Source organism: Aspergillus ochraceoroseus (genome assembly GCF_002846915.1).
Source record: "Aspergillus ochraceoroseus IBT 24754 chromosome Unknown P175scaffold_2, whole genome shotgun sequence".
Taxonomy (NCBI): Eukaryota; Fungi; Ascomycota; class Eurotiomycetes; order Eurotiales; family Aspergillaceae; genus Aspergillus; species Aspergillus ochraceoroseus.
In genome coordinates this window covers 187,584-209,994 of record NW_024468477.1, presented here as the reverse complement: position 1 = coordinate 209,994, position 22,411 = coordinate 187,584, and the positions used below count along the sequence as shown (strand labels likewise).

General features: G+C 49.2%; 8 protein-coding genes across 8 annotated transcripts; 5 read left to right on the top strand and 3 right to left on the bottom strand.

Annotated features, from left to right (window-relative positions):
- Positions 1–1,005: 1,005 nt before the first annotated feature.
- P175DRAFT_0127130 (nonhemolytic phospholipases C family protein) lies at positions 1,006–3,488 on the bottom strand. Its single transcript, XM_040892392.1, has 5 exons — positions 3,187–3,488; positions 3,050–3,132; positions 2,716–2,983; positions 2,544–2,667; positions 1,006–2,483 (listed from the first exon to the last, which is right to left on the bottom strand). Exons 1-5 carry the CDS (start codon positions 3,310–3,312, stop codon positions 1,246–1,248), a joined length of 1,839 nt encoding a protein of 612 aa, XP_040753667.1. The 5' UTR covers positions 3,313–3,488; the 3' UTR covers positions 1,006–1,245.
- A 685-nt stretch (positions 3,489–4,173) lies between these two features.
- P175DRAFT_0507138 (uncharacterized protein) lies at positions 4,174–6,594 on the top strand (the record flags this gene model as incomplete). Its single annotated transcript, XM_040898246.1, has 7 exons — positions 4,174–4,600; positions 4,652–4,768; positions 4,850–5,184; positions 5,256–5,410; positions 5,471–5,671; positions 5,740–6,205; positions 6,304–6,594. 7 exons carry the CDS (start codon positions 4,174–4,176, stop codon positions 6,592–6,594), a joined length of 1,992 nt encoding a protein of 663 aa, XP_040753666.1.
- Positions 6,595–7,803: 1,209 nt separating this feature from the next.
- Positions 7,804–9,364, top strand: P175DRAFT_0541963 (phytanoyl-CoA dioxygenase family protein; the record flags this gene model as incomplete). The annotated part of the gene is made up of 2 exons (XM_040900356.1): positions 7,804–7,913; positions 7,970–9,364. The coding sequence occupies 2 exons, from the start codon at positions 7,804–7,806 to the stop codon at positions 8,913–8,915; spliced, it is 1,056 nt and encodes a 351-aa protein (XP_040753665.1). The 3' UTR covers positions 8,916–9,364.
- Positions 9,365–9,572: 208 nt separating this feature from the next.
- P175DRAFT_0521456 (uncharacterized protein) lies at positions 9,573–11,446 on the top strand (the record flags this gene model as incomplete). Its single annotated transcript, XM_040899205.1, has 2 exons — positions 9,573–10,541; positions 10,607–11,446. The coding sequence occupies 2 exons, from the start codon at positions 9,573–9,575 to the stop codon at positions 11,381–11,383; spliced, it is 1,746 nt and encodes a 581-aa protein (XP_040753664.1). The 3' UTR covers positions 11,384–11,446.
- A 136-nt stretch (positions 11,447–11,582) lies between these two features.
- P175DRAFT_0529312 (uncharacterized protein) lies at positions 11,583–14,055 on the bottom strand (the record flags this gene model as incomplete). The annotated part of the gene is made up of 6 exons (XM_040899680.1): positions 11,583–11,626; positions 11,681–11,878; positions 11,947–12,153; positions 12,225–12,562; positions 12,627–13,475; positions 13,547–14,055. 6 exons carry the CDS (start codon positions 14,053–14,055, stop codon positions 11,583–11,585), a joined length of 2,145 nt encoding a protein of 714 aa, XP_040753663.1.
- A 969-nt stretch (positions 14,056–15,024) lies between these two features.
- On the top strand, positions 15,025–17,666 carry P175DRAFT_0514382 (uncharacterized protein). Its single transcript, XM_040898804.1, has 7 exons — positions 15,025–15,425; positions 15,490–15,600; positions 15,654–15,991; positions 16,048–16,952; positions 17,040–17,062; positions 17,120–17,289; positions 17,351–17,666. The coding sequence occupies exons 1-7, from the start codon at positions 15,354–15,356 to the stop codon at positions 17,562–17,564; spliced, it is 1,833 nt and encodes a 610-aa protein (XP_040753662.1). The 5' UTR covers positions 15,025–15,353; the 3' UTR covers positions 17,565–17,666.
- Positions 17,667–18,260: 594 nt separating this feature from the next.
- On the top strand, positions 18,261–20,088 carry P175DRAFT_0521452 (uncharacterized protein; the record flags this gene model as incomplete). The annotated part of the gene is made up of 4 exons (XM_040899204.1): positions 18,261–18,540; positions 18,597–18,697; positions 18,725–19,141; positions 19,195–20,088. The coding sequence occupies 4 exons, from the start codon at positions 18,261–18,263 to the stop codon at positions 20,086–20,088; spliced, it is 1,692 nt and encodes a 563-aa protein (XP_040753661.1).
- Positions 20,089–20,375: 287 nt separating this feature from the next.
- Positions 20,376–21,548, bottom strand: P175DRAFT_0431936 (uncharacterized protein; the record flags this gene model as incomplete). Its single annotated transcript, XM_040893513.1, has 5 exons — positions 20,376–20,705; positions 20,763–20,839; positions 20,923–21,079; positions 21,144–21,245; positions 21,306–21,548. The coding sequence occupies 5 exons, from the start codon at positions 21,546–21,548 to the stop codon at positions 20,376–20,378; spliced, it is 909 nt and encodes a 302-aa protein (XP_040753660.1).
- Positions 21,549–22,411: the final 863 nt, after the last annotated feature.

Genomic DNA, 22,411 nt, shown 5'->3' with positions numbered 1-22,411 from the left:
GCCCTGCAAGCTTTTTTTTAGCTTCAATATGACAATGATTGGTGGATAACACGCAAGGGCCCATGAAATTGCTCGAGATAAGACTTGAAGTTACAACCTAATCATCTTGGTGGACCGACAGGAAAACAATCAACGGTCAAACCACCTGCCATACTCCGTTGACTCGCTGCCAACGTTGCACTACAGCCTCTGAGCGGGGAAGGCGAATCTCACCAGCTGCTGTGCTTACATTGCCACTTAATTTATGTCGATCTCGCCAACCCGCAGTGGGAGGCTGTTTCGTAGATTCATGTCGTCAGTCACTAGCTCATGTAACCTCTGTAGCCAAGTGGGCCACTCATTAACTGATTTGGGAAGCTTCATAGGGGAAAGTGGGCGTTATTCAGCATTAGTAGTATACTCTGTATTGTGAAAGAAAAGCAAAGATAGCAAGAGACTCGTTAACATCCACAGCTTGTCTCGAAATGTCTCGCGTGATATCCTTCCAGAGTAGATTATGGCTGTCCCAGGAAGACCGGTTAACATCGGTTTCAACTCTGCCCCTTGGATGTATCTTCTGATGCAGATCAAATCATCTCATTATTATTCCTCTGCTCGGTCTGTTATTAATTTTTTTTTTCAGTTGCGTGTTATCTGGTAACGATATCAAGTTAGGTGAAGCTGAGCTATGAAACAATGCGAGCAGGAATTGGGCTAGTTTGCACGACAAGTTACTTTTAGATTACCAGAATCAATCATGTATCAGGTGGATTTGGGCAATACAATAATTAACTTCGTGGTACTGGTCTGTATGGAGCGACAACATGTAACTGAAAGGTTCCTCGAGCCCAGGGTTGAGAGGGAACCGGCAGCCAATATATATATATCTATATATCGAGGCCACATGAACAATGTCTAGGAGGAATTGGGAAAATACTATCAAAAAGTAGTGTACAAACGGAATCCCAGATCTATATTGACATGAATCTACAAAGAAGAAGAGAAAAGGAGCTTGAGAGGCCCTGGTTGACTTGATCACTGAATGGATGTTTTATATAAAATCTGGAGTGTTTGACATGTTTGCATGTTCCGGAATAGGAAGAGATTACATCAGCAGTCGCCATGATTATGTCAGATATATCACATGATGACAAATCTGAGTAATTGCAGCCTGAGGCATTAAATCATTGTGGGCTCTTCAAGCATCCAGGCATCGAGACACGTTATGGAGATACAAACATTGTCAGGGGTGCCAACTCCACCCGATTAATTATGATAACTCACACTCCAGACCGTGTATTCCTCCGTGGCACCCACATTAGGCCCGTCAACATACTGGAGACGATATCCCTTACCGTTGCCCCGGAAGGTAATCTTGATGTTGGCTGCCTCCGCGCGAGAGGAGACGAGGGTTTCGCGGGGGCCAATCCACTTGCCATCGAGGGCACTTGAGATTTGGAAAATCTGGCTCTCTTCATCCTTGGTGTAGTGGATCACCCACCGCTGTTGCTTGTCGCGGTGACCAGCGGTTGCTGGGGTCCTGCTGATCTTGGTCTTTTTGCCAGTATTTGCAAGGGCCTTGTTCTTGTGCTCAAAGACAAGGTAGCGACCCTCGGTCAAATCGCCGACAACCTCCTTGTATCCCTCCTCGAAGAACAGGGCGTCGGTTTCGTCTTGTTGACCGTAAGGCACGGGAGGTCGTCGCACGGCGTAGGTCGCCTCGCAGTTGGAGGTACCGGTCCATTTACCACCGGCGGTGTCAGGCTGCTCGGCCGCAGGGATCACCGGCAGGCTGGTATCAGGATGGTCGAGGTCGAGAGCATTCACGAGGTTCGACATGTGCTCGCGACGCCAATGAACCATTTCCGGGGTGCGAACATCCTTATAGCCACGGGCCTCGAGCCATTGTTCGAGGAAGAGGATCTGGGAGTTGTGGTCGGCCCGCTCGGTGAACACACGGCCACCCCGCGTCCAAGGGGAGACCATGTAGAAAGGCACGCGGAAGCCAGGCCCCACGAAGATCTTGCCGAAAAGGCCGTACGGATCCTCCATCCATTCGCCTGCAGTATCTTCGGGGGAGTGGAAAGGAGTGACATGGTCACCCCAACCTCCGGTCTCATCGTAGCTGACGATGAGGAGGGTGGATGAGTATTTAGGACTGCTGGTAACGGCATCGACGACCTTCTTCTGCAGCCATGCGCCGTCCTTGGGCATATAGGGGGGATGCTCCGAGAGCTCAGCGGGACCAACGATGAAACTGACTTCAGGTAGGGTGCCGTTGGCAGCGGCTTCGTAGAATCCCTCTAGCCCCAGGTATGCCAACCCCTTCTTGGCCAGAGGGGAATCGCTGGAAGCATTCTGGTACTGTTCGAACCATGCCAATGGGTTGTCATCAAAGTTGTCCGTATCTTGATAAACCTGCCAGGAGACACCTGCTTCCTCATAGATCTCGTAGATGGTTTTCCATTTGATAGGATAGCAGCTGATGTCATTGTCCTCACATCCTGCATATCATCTCTTAGCATAAACCAAATCCAATCATTCTGGTCACTGAGGGATCGAACCTGGGGTTTCGTTGTTATCGAGGTAAGGTCCGCCTTGATCGGCGCTCTGCGGGCCGCCGGGAACGTTGACGGAGCCACTCACCAAGGTGACTCGATTGGGGTTCGTGGAAGTAATTTGTCCCTCCTGTTCGACAATTAGCCTCAGGACCATGCTCGAAATCACGGCACTCACCTGGTACATGTCGCCGGCGGTCCAACCTTCGGCAATGGCAAAATGCACTGGGATATCGTTGCGCTTAAAGTATCCCCAGCTCCATGGGGTGTTATTGCGCGCCCACATGTTGTTCAGTTCGTGGTTGAGAGCTGCCTGATTGTCTGTGTAGCCGTTGTCTCCGGCTACCATGCACTGGATCGCGTTGGTCCAGTAGGTGCTGTTCTTGTAACCTAGATACCATGGGAGCAGCGTATCGGCGGACGTAGACATCTCAGAGGTTACGGTTCTACATTATAGCATTATTAGTCTCCCCCGACTAAAACGCTGCGAGTAGATTTTTCAAGTATCGTACTGGTACCAAACAGGTTTGCCATCCGAGTTGACCTGGACGTTGGGGTCATTGAAGCCTCTCACGCCGGCCATGGTGCCAAAGTACTAGTACATGGTTAATTGCCCATCTCACAAGTGAAGATCTTCCTAGAGGCCTACATTGTTCCATGATCGGTTTTCTTGCATGAATATGACAACATGCTCGATATCTTTGAGAGAGCCTGCGGCAACAGGTGTGCTCGCTCCCAAGAGCAATAGTAGGGCTGAACCCAAAAGTGCGCTCATTTTGGAACGACAGAGAGAGGAAAGCAGTCGGCGGTACTCTGCAATGTCAGGGAAAGATGGCAAAACGAAGGGTCAACAACCCTCCTTATATGCCCGGAATTATCGATGGGATTTTAGGGAACCGCCCGCCCGAAGCCCCCGCCTTGATCAAGCGCAATCCCATTCTGCATACGGCATCAGGATGCATCCGATACCAGCAGGAAACGTGCTGACCGTGTGATATCAGATTCGACAAGTGCTTGGCCGGAAGTCCTGATAGTCTTCATTTCCGACCCGCCCGTTTCGCGCAACGCAGGTCAAGCATTCAAGCTAAGTTGTGTGTTTTACCCGGTCAGCAACTAACTAACGAATAATGATCGTCCTGGCCATGCCTGAATCTGCACATGGGGTGTTGAAGAAGCGCCGCCATCCCTTAACTAACCGGTCAGAAGCAGCCATTTTGTCAGCGCGATTGAGGAGTCGGTCCCAGCGGCTAGAAGCACAGTGGAGATGCATTTCGTTCGGTGGGATGACCGTATCCGAACGTGCTAAAAGCCCCCAAACCCATTGGAAGGGATTGGAAGGCGAGATTGACAATGAATGGCGAGTTTACATGGGTTAATTTAAAAGACCCGAGTCCTTGGTGTGTAGTGGGTGCACTGAGGACTTAGTGGACGTTCTAACCCCCGATAATATGGATCTTCATCTTTGCAAGTTCGGTTTCATGCGTTGCCTCGTGCGATTCAGTTCCTACCCCTCACTCCCATTCTCCAATTGTATGCATGAGGCGGACAGGGACGGAAATGCAAGCAGAATCCAAAGGCATTCGATAAAAGGAGAAGTGTAAATTGTTTCTTGATTTTCCCTTGTCCAGCTGCGACCATGCAGCGAGACTCCAGTCGTCGACGAAAACCTCGCCCTGCGGACAAGCTGGAGGAACCTATAGACTCTGCCCGGTCTGATACACCCCAGAAGCATAAGAAGGAGGCGTCAAGCAGAGACTGGCCATGCGGATTGGTTTTATATCCCCTGGCTTTATGTCTTGTAGTTGTCCTACTCCTCTGGAACCAGTACACCACTCGGCTTGTTTTGCCGTCCTCTTTCTTCTCTCCTACCCGAATCCATCATGAACCCAACCTCGAAGAACATGATGTTCTGATGAAAAGCCCTGATGATTCACGTCCCCAGATCGAGTTGCATCCCAAGCATCACATTTACCGGGACCCAGCGACGCATTATCTAGACTGGACCGTAACGGCTGGCAACCTGAGACCGGACGGGGTGCTGAAGGACGTGCACCTGATCAATGGTCGGTTTCTGCTAAATATTCTCCACAAAGCTTGACTTAACCTGCTTCCAGGTCTCTTCCCGGGCCCAACTATCGAGGCACGCTCTGGAGATACCGTCATAGTCAATGTCACCAACGCCTTGCAGGATGAGTCCTTCACTGTTCACTGGCATGGTCTTCATATTCAAAGCAAGTGTTCACCGGTTAACTAATCGTTCCCATTGTCTCCCTATAAGAGTGCCATGATCAATGCCACTAACTACCGAACAGACTCAATGGATGGTGTTGCCGCCGTTACACAACGTCCAATCCTGCCAGGAGCATCCTTCCTCTACCACATTGATATCCCATCTGATCAAAGTGGAACCTTTTGGTATCATGGGCATGCGGGATTAGCCCGGGCAGACGGCCTCTATGGTGGATTTGTGGTGCATAAGCCCGCCCCCAAATCCACAGTGCGTGGATTGATGAGCAGAGAGGGAGACGTTTCCCTCAACCGTGGGGCAGATGAAAAAGACGTGCTTCTCATGATCGGTGATTGGTACCACCGACCAGCTGCAGAGGTAATGGCGTGGTATATGCGCGCCGGTTCTTTTGGGAACGAGGTATGATAAGTCGACTTTGCGTCTTTCTGTGCCGGACCACAAGACTAATGGCGGACATGAACAACAAACAGCCCGTTCCAGACTCCTTGGTTCTTAATGGAATTGGATACTTTAATTGTTCCATGGCTGTCCCCGCGAGGCCGCTAGACTGCATTGATAGTCCCATCAATCTATCTCGCGTTTTACCCACAGATGCCGTCTGCAGGGTAAGAGTAGTGAACACAGGGTGAGTAGCAACATGGTGGTCCTTCTGTCTCTCTGCGCACTTTCTGATAAATTAGCTTAGATCGCTTGCTGGGTTTACCCTGACCTTCGATAACCATGATGTTACTGTCCTCGAAGTGGATAGTGCTCCAGTCCAGGCACAACAAGGAACTCGTAGTATGCATTCGGTCGGCATACTGTATCCGGGCCAGCGAATGGACCTCCTTATTCGTCGGTCTACAGATGATAAATCGAGTACATTGAAGATTCATCTCGATGAAGAGTATTTCTCTCTACCCTGGTCCCCTCATATCCTCTATGTGCATGGTCGATTCTAACGAGGAATGATAGATGCTTCAAATACCCGAATCCTGCCCTTAAATCTACTCAAACATTTTTCATGTCTGAAGGTCAAGATGAAACCGAACCGACACATATTGCTGCAGAACCCCCCTCGAATGAGCAGCAGATCTCCAGCTTGATTGATGTCCAGGATCTTCCTTCTACAGAGCAGATCCTATCCCAAATCCCGCCCAGCGCCGCTGTGCAAAGGACAGAGGTCGTCTACACTAAGATCCAAAAGCTCTCAATCCGACATAATGTCCCGTACGGGTTTTTTAACAGGACATCCTGGGTACCACAAATGGACCCGGCGATCCCGTTAAATGAACTGGAGCGGGAGAGATGGGATAAGAATCAGTTTGGTATTACGATTCCTAGTCCACCATCGCTACACCAGAGAGATGAAGGGGAACAAGGCATATGGGTTGATTTGGTAGTGAATAATCTCGATGAAGGTGGTCATCCCTTCCACCTGGTACGTTCTACCCGTCCGTTGTCTTCTATTTCGAACCCAGCCGAGTCTCAGAAACCTGCCAGTCAAGGAGCCTTTACATCTAACTATGGAATATGCAGCACGGTCATCATTTCTACATTCTTGCCGTCTACAAAGCCGCCATTGGCTGGGGTTCTTATAACCCTTTCGTCGACCCTTCTCCGCCTGGTCTCGACCCCGAGAGGTTCCCGGAAACGAAAGGGTACGATCTATCCCGTGCCATGCTCCGAGATACAGTCTACATCCCCAGCCGTGCGTATGCAGTTCTGCGCTTCCGAGCCGACAACCCCGGCATTTGGCTATTCCACTGTCATATTTTGTGGCATTTAGCAAATGGCATGTCGATGCTTGTTGATGTCGGGGGGGTTTAGTTCTTAGCTTAATTCTATAGCAGGCCATTCCCGCAAACTAGAAGAGCTATTTCAGTGTACGATTACGGCCTCCAGCAGATGGAATTTTAATTCCGTCGACCTTTGGATCCCACTGGTATTCGCTCTAACTCTTTCTCCTAGTTAGACTGTGGGCGGGATTTTGATGCATCTAATACCTATTTTAACTAGGATTAGGAGAATCAGACCTTCATCGCTAAACAGTAGATTACTAGGTTTCACGAAGTGATTCCGTCGATATAGCACTTAGGCTAAAAATAGTTATTTACAGGTCATTTGAGGAAACATTCCGAGTAGTCTTTGGAGATAAATAGCCCGCCCCGCGTCTTCTAATTCCATCCAACTTTGAGGCTCATTTCAACTCGACAATGGATCACGCACATAAAAGAGAAATTGACACTTTACTGTTTGAGGGGTCTAATTCTAGGATCTTGTATCTAGCTTACGGTCTATAAAAGGAATTGATATTATGATGCTTATGTACAAAACGTTTAGGGCTTGAAAGAGCTTTTATGTTTCCGGCATGGATGGCTACGTAGCCGTACGAGTTGGAAGAGCTCGATCATTAGGAACTGGGAGCTAGTTGTGGTCGCTGCTACTACGGAGTACTCCTCTCCTAATATCTTTGAGTTACGTATGGATCCCGTTCATAGATTTCCAAAGACGACAAATGAATCGTAATGTGAGGATGTACCCTAACCCTAATGACCCCGTGTTTTGGTTCTGAGCGACGGCTTAAATTCTTAACGACGGGGTTTGAATCTCCAGCGGGGGCTAACGCCTGTAACAATGTCATGATAGCGAAACTACGGAGTACTATGTATGTTCTCCACCGTATTGGTTCAAGAACAGGAAGTGGCTGCCCAAACGACGGGACTTTTCCCTTCGGCCCTTTCGCGTACCACAGGAACGCAGGAGCATTGCCACTGGACCGGATTAAACGCATATCTATATCGTATACTATCAGTTACCCATAACCTCATTCCATAACCGTGCAATGGTCTCGAAAGATGCGGTCTATTGTCGTACCTAGTTAACGACGGCTTTTCTATGCTGCGGGATATATAAGTGGCATAGATCTCCTCGCGTTGAATCTCAATTATCATCTTCATCAGACTTCAAAGCCTTTCTCAGATACTCATATCTCAACTTTACCTTCCTATCAGTCTCCTGTCTACTTTTGCAGTTACCATGGCAGCCACTCAAACCTTCCCCCAGGCGATCAACCTGATGAACAAGCAGGAAGATGCCTCGTCCGCGAAAATCGAGCTGATTCCCGCCCCGATGCCTCATATCTTAAGGTAAGGCGTCCCCCCTGGAAGATACTTGAAGCTTCAAATATCCTAACAACAAATAGCAAAGGAGACTACCAAGACTTCAGGGCCGAGCTCTATGAGAATGGATTTGCTGTAATCAAAGGGGCCATTCCACTGGATCGCGCGGAGAAGTATTGCGAAAAGGCCCACGACTGGTTACGTTCATTCGGTACCGACCTTGACTTCGACAACCCAGATACATGGGTTTCGGAGAATCTGCCGCACGCGAATCAAATTCGAACATATGCCGACTACTGCGTCAACCACGAGAAATTTATGTGGGATGCTAGGCTGGAGCCGGGCGTTGTGGACGCGTTTGCTAAAGTCTGGGAGACCGATGAGCTTCTTGTCAGTTTTGATAGCTTGAACATCACTTTCCCCAACCGCAAGGACATTCCAAGGCGCAAAGCCTGGGAGCACATTGATCAATCTCCGATGCGACGTGGCCTTCACTGCGTCCAGGGAATTATTGCCCTCTCTCCCTCCGGACCCGACGATGGAGGTCTTGTTGTGTATCCCAAATCCCACAAGTTCAATGACGAGTTCTTCGGCTCACAGTCCGACAAGAAATCCTGGCTACCATTCAAAGACATCTATATGCTTCCTCAGACCGAGTTGGACTGGTTTACGGCGCGCGGGATGGGCCCGCACAAGGTCTGCGCAGAGCCCGGCGACCTGATCCTCTGGGACAGCCGTGTGATCCACTACGGTTCAGAGCCAACTGAGAAGAGCAATCAAACCAGGACAGCCATATACGCAGCATACACGCCGGCTTCGATGGCTACCCCTGAGCAGTTGGCTTTGAAAAAACAAGTTTTCGAGAAGTACGGTGGTACAACTCACTGGCCCCATAGCCATATCGCAGTCCGCAATCCACACGTTATGCTCCCTGATGGCACACGAGACCCCCGCGACCGAGATCAGCCACTCGAAATACCGGAATTCTCGGATAGGTTACTCAAACTTGCTGGAGCGAAGTCGTATTAAGTTTTGTCGTTATTGAGACCCTGAATTTGTTGAAGTTTTTTTTGTTCTTTTTCCCAAATGTTTTATGTATATAAAGATAAAGATAACCAAATTAATGCTTATTGATCGACCTTTTTACATAGTTATCCAAATACCTAAATGTATAAGCCAGAATCCTAGGAACAGCCAGTCTACTTCTTTCGCCTGGGTTAAGGCCTGGCTGTCTAATCATAGAGCTCTCTTCCGGAATCCCGTCGTCTAGAGCGGGAAAAACGTCGTATAACGGCCAGTGTAGATAACAAACGCTCCACAGCGATCTTGGCTGGGCCAATAGTCTTTGCTAATTCTAGTGTCCATCATTTCTCTTTCCCAACTACCCGGTAGAGTTCGAGTTCGTACATGAGCGCCATGGATGGGTGCTACCGCGTAATAAGCTGCTCTCCGCTGGTTACTGGGTCCTCAGCAGGGGACCCAAGGTATGAAAGTAAAGCGTAGAGATTCATTCTCATATTTTGGGGTTTCCCCAACTCGTGACTGTGAGAGATGATGATCTTGGGATATTCGTCGAAGTGCTATTAGAGACCGAGCCTGTACCAAATCCGCATCGGCAGTTTTCCACTCGGAAAACAAATTCTGCAGACTACCATTTCAAGGCCGGGATGAGAAATCTATCCCGTCATGGGACGGCGCCGGACAGCGTGCGCGATATGCGCATCACTGAAGACCCAGTGCCTCGACGGCCGCCCTTGCTCTCGCTGTCGGAGACTCAACCTGCCCTGCACCGACGCCCAAGCGAATAGGGCCACTGCAGCGAGTATGCCCGTCCTCAAATCCAGAAAAAAGGTCAGCCATACGAGATCCGCTATGGGGTGCTCTAACTGCCGTCGACGTCGAAAAAAGTGTGACGAGAACTGGCCTATCTGCGGTGACTGCTCAAGGTTAAGCTTACGCTGCTCTCCCCCCGTTTGTGTAGAGCCAACACACTCGGCTTCACCAACAGAGCTTGCACAAGCGGAATACACGATTACTCCCTCCGCCGATATTGCCACGGGGCTGATTCTAGACCCGACTTTCAACCGCATATCTCTAACATCATGGGATGCCATGAGGGACCCTAGTTCCTCATTTTCGGTACTGCCAAAGCCCTTCGCGGAGTGGGTTAATCTGATTTGCAGCGACAATGATGTCGGGATGGTGAAGATGGCGAATCTAGCGAATAGCACTGCGTCAAAGAACCTTACATCCTCCCATCTAGGCGGCGACGGGTTGGAGCAAGGGGTAGTTCTACCGTCCGCGGCTCTCTGCAAGCTAACGTGCATCACGCCGCTAGCTCTACAGGACTGGGACATTGCGCAAAGGCACCTGTTGAACCATTTCGTCCAAACCGTTTCTCGAGCATTGGTCGCGGTTCCAGACGATCGAAATATTTTCCTCCGCACCCTGGTACCCATGGCCCTTACAAATCGCGCCGTGAGATTCTCTCTTACTACTCTTTCAGCCTGCCATATTTCAAATGTCTACCCGGAGTGGCAACGGGATGTCATGATGCTGCAAGGTCTAGCCCTGGAGGGACTGAAAGCCGAGCTGCAGAGCCCTAGTAGGCTCTCTTACGCTCTGGTCGCGACCCTTCTTCTTTGTCTCACCGAGGTAGGAAGCCGATTTATTCTAGGTCGCCGGATACCCAATGCTTGACGGGATGCTGACATGCCCAGATCTGCCAGGGCACCTCGCAGAAATGGCTCCTGCATCTTCATGGGGCCAAGGCATTGCTAGACAGCGTCGACGACTACTCCCTTGGCCTAAATGCGGCCCTGATGAATATCATAGACGTGTACAACTACCTTTGCTGTGCGGCATCAACGACATCCGATGATGTGCCTGCCACTATCGAAAGAGAATCACTAAACGAAAGGGGCGGAGTCAGCGAAAATAATGATGAAGCCCAACCCCTCGTGTTTGGGATTCCCGAAGAATTGTATCGGTTGCTGAACCGCGCGAATTTCCTAGCTGCCAAAGGCCGACACGATGGATGTGATATGGAGGAGATCCGGGAGATCGAGCGCATGGTCAAGCGCTGGAAGCCCGGGCGTGATCTGTCGGAATCATCCGAGGAGCAAGCAGCTGCTATTGCAATGCAGACGGCGTTGTTGATGCTTCTACAGCAACGACGGGAACGATTAGCTAACGATGATCCTATGATGAGAAAGATGGCCAGCGATATACTGGTGGCTTTGTCGCAAATCAGACCGGGTTCACCTCTGGAGGCGCGTATTCTGTTCCCCATATTCATGGCTGGGGTGGGGAGTATGAAAAAGTCGAACCGGCTAACCGTCGAGTACCGGTTGAATATGATGGCGACCAAAGGGCTCGGAAACGTATTTGTGACGCTCAAATTGCTTGATGATATCTGGCGACGTGCCAACCGCGGCGACATTGTGGATTGGGAAGTCTTGCTACGCAGTGAATATCCTGGTCTAGTCTTTGCATAGAATTAATCGTCGCGGTGTTTTTAGTACTACTGGGTTCTCAACCCATGGAGCTTCCACCCTTCATTTTCGACATTTGTTGGTATATAAATATTAGTTATTTCACGGATCTTTCAAATATTTTGGAATAAGACAAGGTATCGAAGTATAAATTCAGCAACGTCCCTTTGTAAATCACCCACGGTCAGGGCATTCCCCGTTGCTATGGATGGCGATGGAGTAGTGATTGAATGAAAGCATCGCACTCTGTACATTTGGTCAGCTAGTCTGGTCAATTCAAGACTACACACCCTCACGTACCTTTCTCCTGTTGGAAATCGAATTGCAGGGACTTCACCTTCCGCACAGTCCCCGAACGCGAGGCGCCCGATGTGTAGGAGTCGTGGGAAAAGCTCGTGCCGGTGCTTTCCACCGAGTCCCGTCGTTGAAGAGCATCTCGCGCCCTTTGCAGCTTTACATCGCGTTTTCCGGATTTTCGAGGAACCTCAAATCCTCCCACTGTAGCAGGTTCAGTTAGCAATTCAGAGCTTAAATCAGCGGAGCGCATGGCCGGGGGAGAAACAGACCTGGCCATTCAAGGAATCCTGCCAGCGCGTTTGATCCTCGATTGGACGCAAAATAGAGAATATAAGTTTCGCCAGTGAGCCGGTCTCTTAGCACACGAACGGTTTCCAGGGAACAATGGTCCCCGACGGTGCTCGAATGGATGCGTTTGACGTCGCCGCAGAACAGGACCTCGCGTCTCAAGATCACGCTTTGGAACATGTCGAAGTCTTAATGAGGGCGTTAGATGATTGATTACCAACTGTCTTCCAATAAGGGAATGCGGGGGTTGTTTCCATACCTTGCTTGTCTTGACATATATAAATGGGCGAAATGTGGGCTCGTTTCACCGACCCGTTTTCCTCGATTTTGACGCGATGAGAGCCAACAAAACGGATGCAAAGTCGCGATCCAAACGAAGTCGAGTACCCGGTATGTGGCACGTATGGGATCATGGTGCTCTCCACGGTCTTCGATAAGTGTTCTCTATCGACCAAATGGGTCACCCGGATCCCGCTCTCAAGGTTCACGCCCTCAATCCACTCCGGTTCGCTGCTGCGTTGGTTGAAATAAACCGTCACCTGGCATGCCACAGGGCGATGGATTTGACGGTTCTGGTGGCGAGGGTCTGGGAAAATTCTTATTATGGCACGTCAGCTACCCTGTTGTCTTTTGTTCACTCTCAATAGGAAGAGGTACATACACTTGCACGGGTTGGTTGGTGAGGGACAAAGGTTGGACGCTCGATGTGCGGTCGGACCCAATTGAAGATGGCGATCTGGAACCAAGATAGTATGATTCCGAGGAAAGGCTGGGGGTCAGAGGGGTCCCTGTATCGCACATTATTGGTATCTCAGTTGGAGATACGGTGATTTGAGGACAATCTGTCGGGGGCGATGAGGCTTGGGTAGGGCTGTACGTGGGCTCTGGAGATGATCGATGCCAGGTTGGAGGGACGAGCGTCGCGTCTCCAGGATGTATGCGGAAAGAGTGTACGAGTTGGAACTGTAACCACTCGTGAAATTGCTCCCATTCTTCTGCTGCGTTATTCAGGACCTTGGTGGGTTTGGTGGTGTCATCATATACTACGGATAATGGTCGAGTCGGCACCGAGACGTGCTCGTATCCGACTTTATCCAAGGCTTCCCGAACGTTGTCACTAATACGATTGAGTAACCCAAGTACCGGGTCAACTATTGCTGTCCCCGTGCCGGTGTGGCTGGATTTTTGGCTGCGTTTAACTGGATGCGCCCGGTCTGAAGCCGTGACGTGACCTCCATTGGTATCTAGGCGCATTACAAGATGGCCCAGTTTCTCTGTAATCTCCTGGATGCGATCCAACGCTTCTTGACTAGACTGGCTTCCCTCGCTGCTCGGCGGGTACAACACGTCGTTTTCGGGAATGGAACCGAGACCGGGCCAGGGATCAAGCAAAGAGGGTAGATGCCGGCGCTGCAGCCCGGCCAGATACTGGACATCCAAAGCCGGGTCATCGGTAGATCCATCGAGGAGACATCGTCGGAGGATCGAGGTAACCTGTACGCTCATAGTTCTGCCATCCGCATCAAGAACATCAGCACAGGTTCTCAGGGGGGGCAAAAAAGACCGGTAGGGACAACGAACTTAATCGCCTTCAGCAGTTCCAAGTGATCCAGCCTCGCTTGCTCTGATTCCCGCACTAGTTGCTTGGTCACATCTCTTGTGTTCGCCGTAACCTTGAGAATTGCAATCTGCGTGTAGCGTTCTAAAAGTCGTCGAAGGCGCTCCGCCTCTTCGCGCTCAAGCGGCCAGGAGACCTGATCCCATACGGTCAAGACTTTTGTATGGAAACTAGGCCGCCGGCCATTCATCAATTTAGACGCATCACAGGCGAGGGATTGGTGCCTCCTAATAAACTCCGTACATCGCGCTATCGTGTGTTCATAGGAAGACCCGAGTTCCAAGTCGTCTTCTGGAGCAGCCGCGGAAACGTTCTGTAGCTTCTCTAACGCAACTTTAACCAGGCCAAATTCTGCTTGGAAATATGCAAACTCGCTCTTTGCCGACTTCGAGCCCCAACCAAAGCTCTCGTAGATCGACCAAGCGATGGTCGCGGCTTGCACAAGGTCCCCCACCCCCCATCCAAAGCTCATGATAGGGAGGGGCACTGAGAAAAGAAAAAATGGAGTCTAGTTCAGTATACTGGGCCTTTCCGATAATGATTTGGAACGACGTCTGCGTTTTGGGGGAGGTGGCAGTATTGTTTCAGTCCTACCCCCGATGTAAGCGGTTGGTTGATATGAGGGCCGGTAGCAGGCGTGGTTCTGTAAAGGTTCTTGAAGGAGGCAAGAAAGGAGATAGAAATTGGAGTACAATACAATAATAAAAACGGGAGGAGAGAAAGACCAACGAATCATGATATATTGCAAATGGCTCCCACTGTTTCTCCGCTCTTGTCCAGGACGCCTTGGACAAATGACATTTAGTTCAGCCTAATGCCCGACAAGTAAGCTTCTCTGGCCAGTACATATATGCAAATTGCCATCCTTAGTACTTTTAAGATATAGTAAGTTACCTTGTTAAGGGGCCAGCAAGAGGCACGCGACTGTGTCCTCCCACAATATTCCCTTCAGCCTGTTTCTTTTCTGCATCAACATGCGATCTGTGTTGCACCGGGGCCTCAATCCTCCATGGGTTTTCATTCAGATCGAGTCTAGCAAGCAGCGAGCGGGATTATTCGCCTGTTGCGGCTCTTAGGACGTCATTAATAACATTTATATCTCCTAGAAGACGCAGCTAACTTGTTTTCTTTCTTCCGGACGAGGCTCAGCGCGTGGCCACGCACAGCTTAGGGTCTATTCCGATCCAATGGAACTAAGCAGGGCGGGAACGTGCTGGAAGGAGACGGTGGGGATTCTCGGAAACAAATGAGGGTTTCCTCGTGTACATTTGAAGTTCCTCCGTGTGAGTGAGGGGTCCAATCCGTATACGGCTAACCCTAACTACTAGTTACTGCGCGCCAACGAATCGCATTGACCTCACATTGGTCATATACGAGGAGCATGGGCAGCCATTTTCTGCAAGGTGCTGGGCTAGGAGATAGCAGAGTTCCTGGGGGCGCAGCAACACAGACGTTTGGGCCACTGAAATGGCGGCAAAAATCACGTATTCATACTCCGTCCTCTCTAATAGGTTTGGCTTTTATATTAACCCATGACTACTGACAAGTACTAGATGTCTCTCGGCAGCAGCTCAAATCTGGGCAGGGCTAAAAACCACCGCCAGGTTCCCGGAGCCATGTAGTATTCCGCCCCGTATCGGGCAAACTTCCCCTGAAAGGTCAAGGGTTTATCAGAGACCGTCATGTTTCTGATCAAATAGTGGTCGTTATAAACCGGTCTATGCGAGAAGAACTGTGTGTTGTGGTGTCTACCCTCCTCCGTCTCGGAAAATGTCGTTGTTTCCGTTTATTACATTGCATCTCAATCCGTGGCGCGACTATGATAGTTTTCAACACCATACAGTAAGTAGAGACTCTAGAATGTCATGATAAGATCTGAATCAGGCTCATTGGTTTCACCGCACAGCTAGCGCAGCGGCGCAAGTACATGATCGACCGTTTAGAGAATGCCAGACGGCGAGAAAGGCTCTGGGTGGGAATCGTAGCAGGGATCGGGTTTTTTACAGATGCATACGCGGTATATTCAGGCTTCTGTGGATCATATTACCGGATGAATTGCTAATGGAGTAGATTTTCTCGGTCAATATGGTCAACCCCATGCTGGGGATTGTGTACTGGGGTGGTGCCAATAATATGCCACATAGCTATGAAGTCGCGCTTAGTGTCACTACCCTCGGCGGCGCATTGGTCGGACAGGTTATGTTTGGCATTGCCGCCGATATCTGGGGCCGACGGAAGATGTACGGACTGGAGCTGGTCATCTTAATCTTTACAACCATCGGAGTAGCTCTGGCTTCGTCGGGTGCGGAATCGTCCATGTCCGTCATCGGCCTCTTGATCTTCTGGAGGTTCTTTATGGGCCTGGGACTGGGTGGTGATTATCCTCTCTCGGCAGTGATATGTTCAGAGTATGTACCAATCCCACCCACAACAAGTGTCATCAGCCTATTGACCTTCTGGATAGGTTCGCCCCTACGCCCATCCGTGGCCGGATGCTTGCAGCCGTTTTCTTCTGCCAGTCTCTCGGCCAATTAGCGGCAAACCTCGTTGCGCTCATCGCAGTAGCCGGATTTCGCCATAGACTTCTTGCAGACGGCACAGAGAATGGTTGCACAGGGTCCTGCATTCGCGATGTGGACTCGATCTGGCGCCTGATTGTTGGACTCGGAGCGGTCCCCGCGTTCATCGCCCTCTGGTTTCGACTCACTATCATCGAGTCTCCGCGTTACACAGCTGAAGTGACCCATGACAGCTTGCAGGCCGCAGCAGATGTTTCTTATTTCTTCCAGTCCACGGATGCATCCGTCCCTATGCTAAACCAGGGTGAAATGTCCCGTGTTGATTCTGTCGCTTTATCCCCCACTCATACAGCTTCTGATTTTACGGCACCAAGTATTCGCTCAGTTCGTCTCGGAAGCGAAGAAGGATCTCCTCCGGTTGACTTACGGACTTTTTTGACAGCTTTCAAGAGCTTTGTCGGCAATCCAAGAGCATTTCGGGTCCTATTTGCGACTTGCCTCTGTTGGTTCTGCTTGGACCTTCCTTTCTATGGCCTGGGTTTAATTAGTCCTCGTGTTATCAATACCATCTGGTATGGTGATGATATCCCGGCGAGTAATGTTTTCCAGTACCTTTTCCAAAACTCTTATCAAAGTATAGTCGTTGTCTCCTCTGGAGCGGTCGTTGGCAATTTATTATGCATCCTAACAATTGACCGACTGGGACGACGCAATATCCAACTTAGCGGCTTTTTCTGGCTCTTCATTCTGAATGTCGTGATCGGGGCTACTTTTCGCCCTCTGGTAAAGAGTGGTGACTCCTCCGCCTTAATTGTGTTGTACATACTGTCTCAAGTATTTTTCAACTTCGGTACGTTTCATGGTGATCCTACTACGCCTCCCCTTCGTCAACACCCGAAATGATGGGAGACTAACATTTAGGGTTGAATGTGGTCAGGACCAAACACGACGACCTATATTGTAAGTGTCTCACCAACCTCTAGATTCCGGTATCCTCACTAATAGCATGTGTCTTAGATTCCGGCGGAAGTTTTCCCGACTAGATTTCGTTGCACATGCCACGGACTATCTGCAGCATTTGGAAAGCTTGGGTCCGTCATTGCACAGTGCTTTCTGGCTTATGTGAACTTTGGCCACGGTAGAAATTATAACGACGTCCCCGACTGGCTGGGATATGCCCTTTTATGGTGAGGACCCGGTCCTCAAGTGGCTGCTTTTCATGGATTTGCGATCTAATCAATTGTGTAGTCTATCTGCATTCATGCTCCTGGGACTTCTAATCACCTACTTCCTTATCCCAGATATTAAGGACTCTGATGGCCACATCAAGTCTTTGGAACAGCTAGCGGAGGATATTTTGCCTCACGAGACAGAGCCGTCCAGCATGACTCTGGCAACTGGAGCACCTGACAGCCAGGTCCAAATGCGGCCGACATTTCGGATGGATTCAGGCGATGTGTGACGAATTTCCGCCATGATTTACCTCTATACCAAGATAGTTCATTCATCAATGTATTATAATTTAGCTACATATTATCGCATATAAAATCGAGCAAGATATGTTTAACCCCAGAGACTATAGATGTATATAGTTGTGAAGAGACTTTACAAGTATATCTGGTGTCACGCCTGGTGTGTAAGTCATGGCCACCACCGCCATGTAAGCAACAGACCACATATATAATAACGTGAATCAAGTAGGAAGTGTGACTGAGCTAGCCGTTGAATATGGCTACCCGGATCATCGCGTCCTGGTGCCAATATAATCACTCCATCCGGGAATGAACTTTAGACAGGAATAGCTCGCCAACTAGCTTACTCGTATCTTGAGGATACTCACAGGATGTCTAAAATCAAACCATGCTGCCTGCTGGTCTTATCTGCTATTCTGACATGATTGACAGTAAGCCACGTACAAAGTGGGTGTCCGGATTGCAGTCTGTTGCCAAAGAGCGAATCTTCTGATATCAGTAGTGTCCTGATTTGCCAGAACCAGCCCGATGTTACACCCGCTAAAATGTAATCAAACCCAACAACCCCCTTTCATGAAGAAGTGGGGGAGTAAAGATAACATGGCTAAGCTAAAAGACAAGCCTCGGATCGATAGCAACAAGCCTTGTGGATTTCTTTTGTTAACTGTGATTTCACTGTCCTCAGCATGCGGTCTTTCGTGCTTGTCTCGTTGTTCGGGTGCTTCTCAGCAACAACATGGGGGCAATTCGTCGAGATCCCAACCAATTTCACCAATACCAAGGGATACCTCGATATCCCCGTTCGCTACAAGGAAGTTCCTACTGGAATTTGTGAGACGGATCCTAGCGTGAAGAGCTTCTCCGGCTACGTTGACGTCGCCGAGCACGAGCATATTTTCTTCTGGTTCTTCGAGGCGCGGAATCAGGATCCAAAGCATGCCCCATTGACTGTCTGGATTAATGGAGGTGAGTCAAATCACAGCTGAGCGTCGATCTATAGAACCTGCTCTGAAACTCCTTAGGTCCTGGTTCTTCCTCCATGATTGGCCTGTTTCAAGAAAATGGCCCTTGTGGAATCGACTCCAATGGTTCCATATACAACAATCCTCACTCCTGGTCCAATGTGAGTAACATGCTTTACATTGATCAGCCCGTCCAAACCGGCTTCTCGTATAGCATTCCTGTCCCGGGCTATGTTGATTCCTCCACGGACGATGTTATTACTTTACCGTCAACAACCTGCCCCGACTACGCGTCTGACCTCTCGTGCGGGACGTACTCGTATCCTAATGTCAGTCTGACGGCTAATTCGACTGATAACGCAGCGCCCAATTTCTACCGTACCCTACAGGGCTTTATGGGGGCCTTCCCGCAGTACTCCAGAGAGGAATTTCACTTTACCACTGAGAGTTACGGGGGACATTATGGTCCGGTTTTTGACGAGTATATCGAGCAGCAGAATGCAAACCTCCCTCATGGCGCTAAAAAGGTCAAGTTGAGAAGCGTGATGATTGGCAATGGCTGGTATGACCCGCTTATTCAATACCAGGCGTATTATAATTTCACGGTCAGTATCTGGTGATAATACAACAACGAAGGGAGATGTACCACTAACCCTAGGGCTCACAGGTCTACCCGGGGAATACGTACGACTACCTGCCTTTTAACGAGTCTATAAGCTCCATGCTGTATAACAACTTATATGGCCCCGGAAACTGCGTTTCTCAGCTGCTGGACTGCGCAGCTCGAGGAACTAATGAAATCTGCAGCACGGCCGACTCGTTCTGTGCTAACCTGGTCGAGAACGTCTATGACACCTACCTTGGCCGGGATGAATATGACTTCCGCGAGCTCACTCCGGACCCATTCCCTTACTCATTTTACATTAACTATCTCAATCAACCCTCAGTACAGGCTGCAATCGGCGCCTATGTTAACTACACCGAAAGCAACAATGCCGTATACCTGGCTTTCTCGTCCACTGGCGATGATGGCCGCCTCATGCGTACTACGGAAGACATTGCCAAGCTTGTTGATCAAGGTGTAACCGTCGTCATGTACGCGGGAGATGCCGATTACAATTGTAATTGGCTTGGTGGTGAGGCCGTGTCCATCGAAGTCGGGGCGCCACACTTCAGCAGCGCGGGTTATACGGACATCATCACCTCCGATGGCATCGTACATGGGCAGGTTCGACAATCCGGCCGGTTTGCGTTCGTCAGAGTGTACGAAAGTGGCCATGAAGTGCCATTCTACCAGCCAGTTCTTGCCCTGGAGCTCCTTGAGCGCGTTATTTATGGGAAAGATGTTGCTACCGGTAAACTCTCCGTGCGACCTGGATATCAAACAATTGGAACCCCAAAAAGCACTTATCGAGAAGGGAATAGTACCCTGCAATGGGAAGTGACAAACTCGTTGGCAACCTATAATACCACCACAAATGCGCCCAACCCGACAAGCAGAAAGTCCAAGAGAGCAGGATTGAAGAACGCTGCACTGCGGTTTAGAATGTAACTATGAGCCTATTACATACACTTTGAATGTACATACATTACTGTTAAAAGGAATTGTGGAAGTCACCCTAACTATACATAATTCGGTCAACAATATACTATAGCCAGCAGAGACAATGTAATTTATCATTTAAGACTGATAAGCATTTCCTGTGAATAGAATCTTAAAACTTAAAAGAAACCTCCCAATCTTGTAAATTATTCTATATTCTGTTTCCCAATTTCAAGGTACCCTGGTTTCAGACGCAGTATATAAAAGACCGCCCATAAGCCCCTAAGATCACGAACTTAGGCCCAAGAGAAATGGCAAGTATCTTTCGTACTAAATGGAGTGAAACCTTCCACAATATTGTTATAGGTTTGTCTAAAGGAGTGGCTGGGCTTGACTCTCCTGATTCTGGCCATTCTAGTGGCGTTGGATTGGGTGGATGCCATAGAAACAGTCTCTGAATTTGCCAGATGACGATCACAGGTACCACCAGGGATGATAGTGTCTTTGGCCATGGACTGCAAGGTCGAATACTGATGGAAGATATTTCCCCAGTTTGGCTGAACTGACCCGAAGCCGCCGGGAACAACTTTGTCATAGATTCCGACGACGGTATTTTGAGCCACATTCTAAACTAGTGTTAGCAGGGAGCCCTTCTTATTTCCTAGCTTCATCGACCTGTTTACCTCAACCTGGTTTGAGCGCGCGTATTCATCGGGCACATTTGGATCCTGGTTGTAGTTATCTAACCAGGTTTGGCTGGCTAATATGTCGGTTAATAGATGCCATTGTTTTCCTGCTGCCTACTAGAGATCATGTTTGATAACTGGGAAGTATAGAACATACATGATAGAGTCTCACCATACGCCCCCAGTAGATCGAGACTATGGCCCGTTTCATGAAGTGCAACATCCAAATTCTGACTTGTTGTACCAGAGAAGGCAATGTTTCCGTTAGAGTTGAAGGCCCAATTATCGCCAGGAATAGTCAGAACATGTCGAACCTAGTTATTATCTATTGCATTAGTTTCGGCAATTAGAATAAGATTCAGGATTATTGCATCGCACCCAACTGCGCATCCTCACGGGAACCCTTCCAAAAGTATCAATGATGGTATCTATGCTATCCGACGAGCTCTTGTGGCGGCAAAAAGACCACGCATCACCACACTATCATTTGTTAGAGATCATGTTCAATTCCTCGTATACTCTAGGTAGTGATCATCTCACATCGCCATAGAATACATCATACACCTCAAAATCAGTGGGGTTGAGCTGCTGGTCCTCGGCAATACTTTTGCAGTCGGCCGGAATCCAACCATCCTCCCATTTACCGTAATGGCTTGCGGCTGGCTGAAGATTATCCGTATTTCCCTGCAAAAGGTAGTCTAGATTGGGTGTTAGGGCTGGCTTGTCCAGCGTTTGTGCCTGAACAACGGTGCAAAGTATAGCCATTGCAGACAAAAATTTCATAGTCGACATGGAAGGCATTCTTGCCGGTATGGAAGGATAAATCGGAAGTAGTAGACAATGACGAAGGAACAGCGAGTTTAATCTGTATTCATTATATTCCTTCAGACCTCCAGCGAGTACTATGCAGTACATTTATATGCTCTCGCTCAGGAACCATGTGATGTTAACCGGCTGTGGAAGACATCTTCACAGCCCTTGAGTGGATTTCGCCAAGTCTGCTACAAGAAAGAATAGTTAAATGAAAAGTGTTGATCTTCCTGCAGATACCGTTCAGGGTGCCTAGAAGGTTTAGCTTATACGGCATGCCCAGCAACCTGTCTGTCTAAGCCTTCGTGATCCCGGATATTTCCAGCTTTGCAATTCTCGACTCACTCGCAAGCTTTCTGGCCCCCATTCTTGGCGAACCCGGCGTCTGATCTACTATCCAATCTCCTGCCGTGAATCTTGGTGCTATATGCGTTGGGTGGACGATGTTACTATAGGAAGGGGCAGCTAACGCTCTACACTCATTTCTAATCGAATCCCTGGCTCAGTAGTCTATACAGTAAGCCGAGCCTCACAGTCGATAGCTGCCTTGAAACCAGGCCTATCCTATGCTATATTGAACCCCACAAATTCTCATTATATACACAAACTCAATGCAAGCTTTAATTGCAACATGGGCTTCCGATTTACATGAAGGGTAGAGCCAGTTTTGATTTTAAACTTGTAAAAGGCCAATATATGCATAATTTGCTCTCCTTGGGTAACATAAAGCATTATGGGATCAACCAGCGAAACGTTATGGGGCTTTATGTGCGCTGTAGCAACCCCATTACGGTATGTAATCCACGCCTGGTGGCTCAGCTTCTAAGTCGCAATGA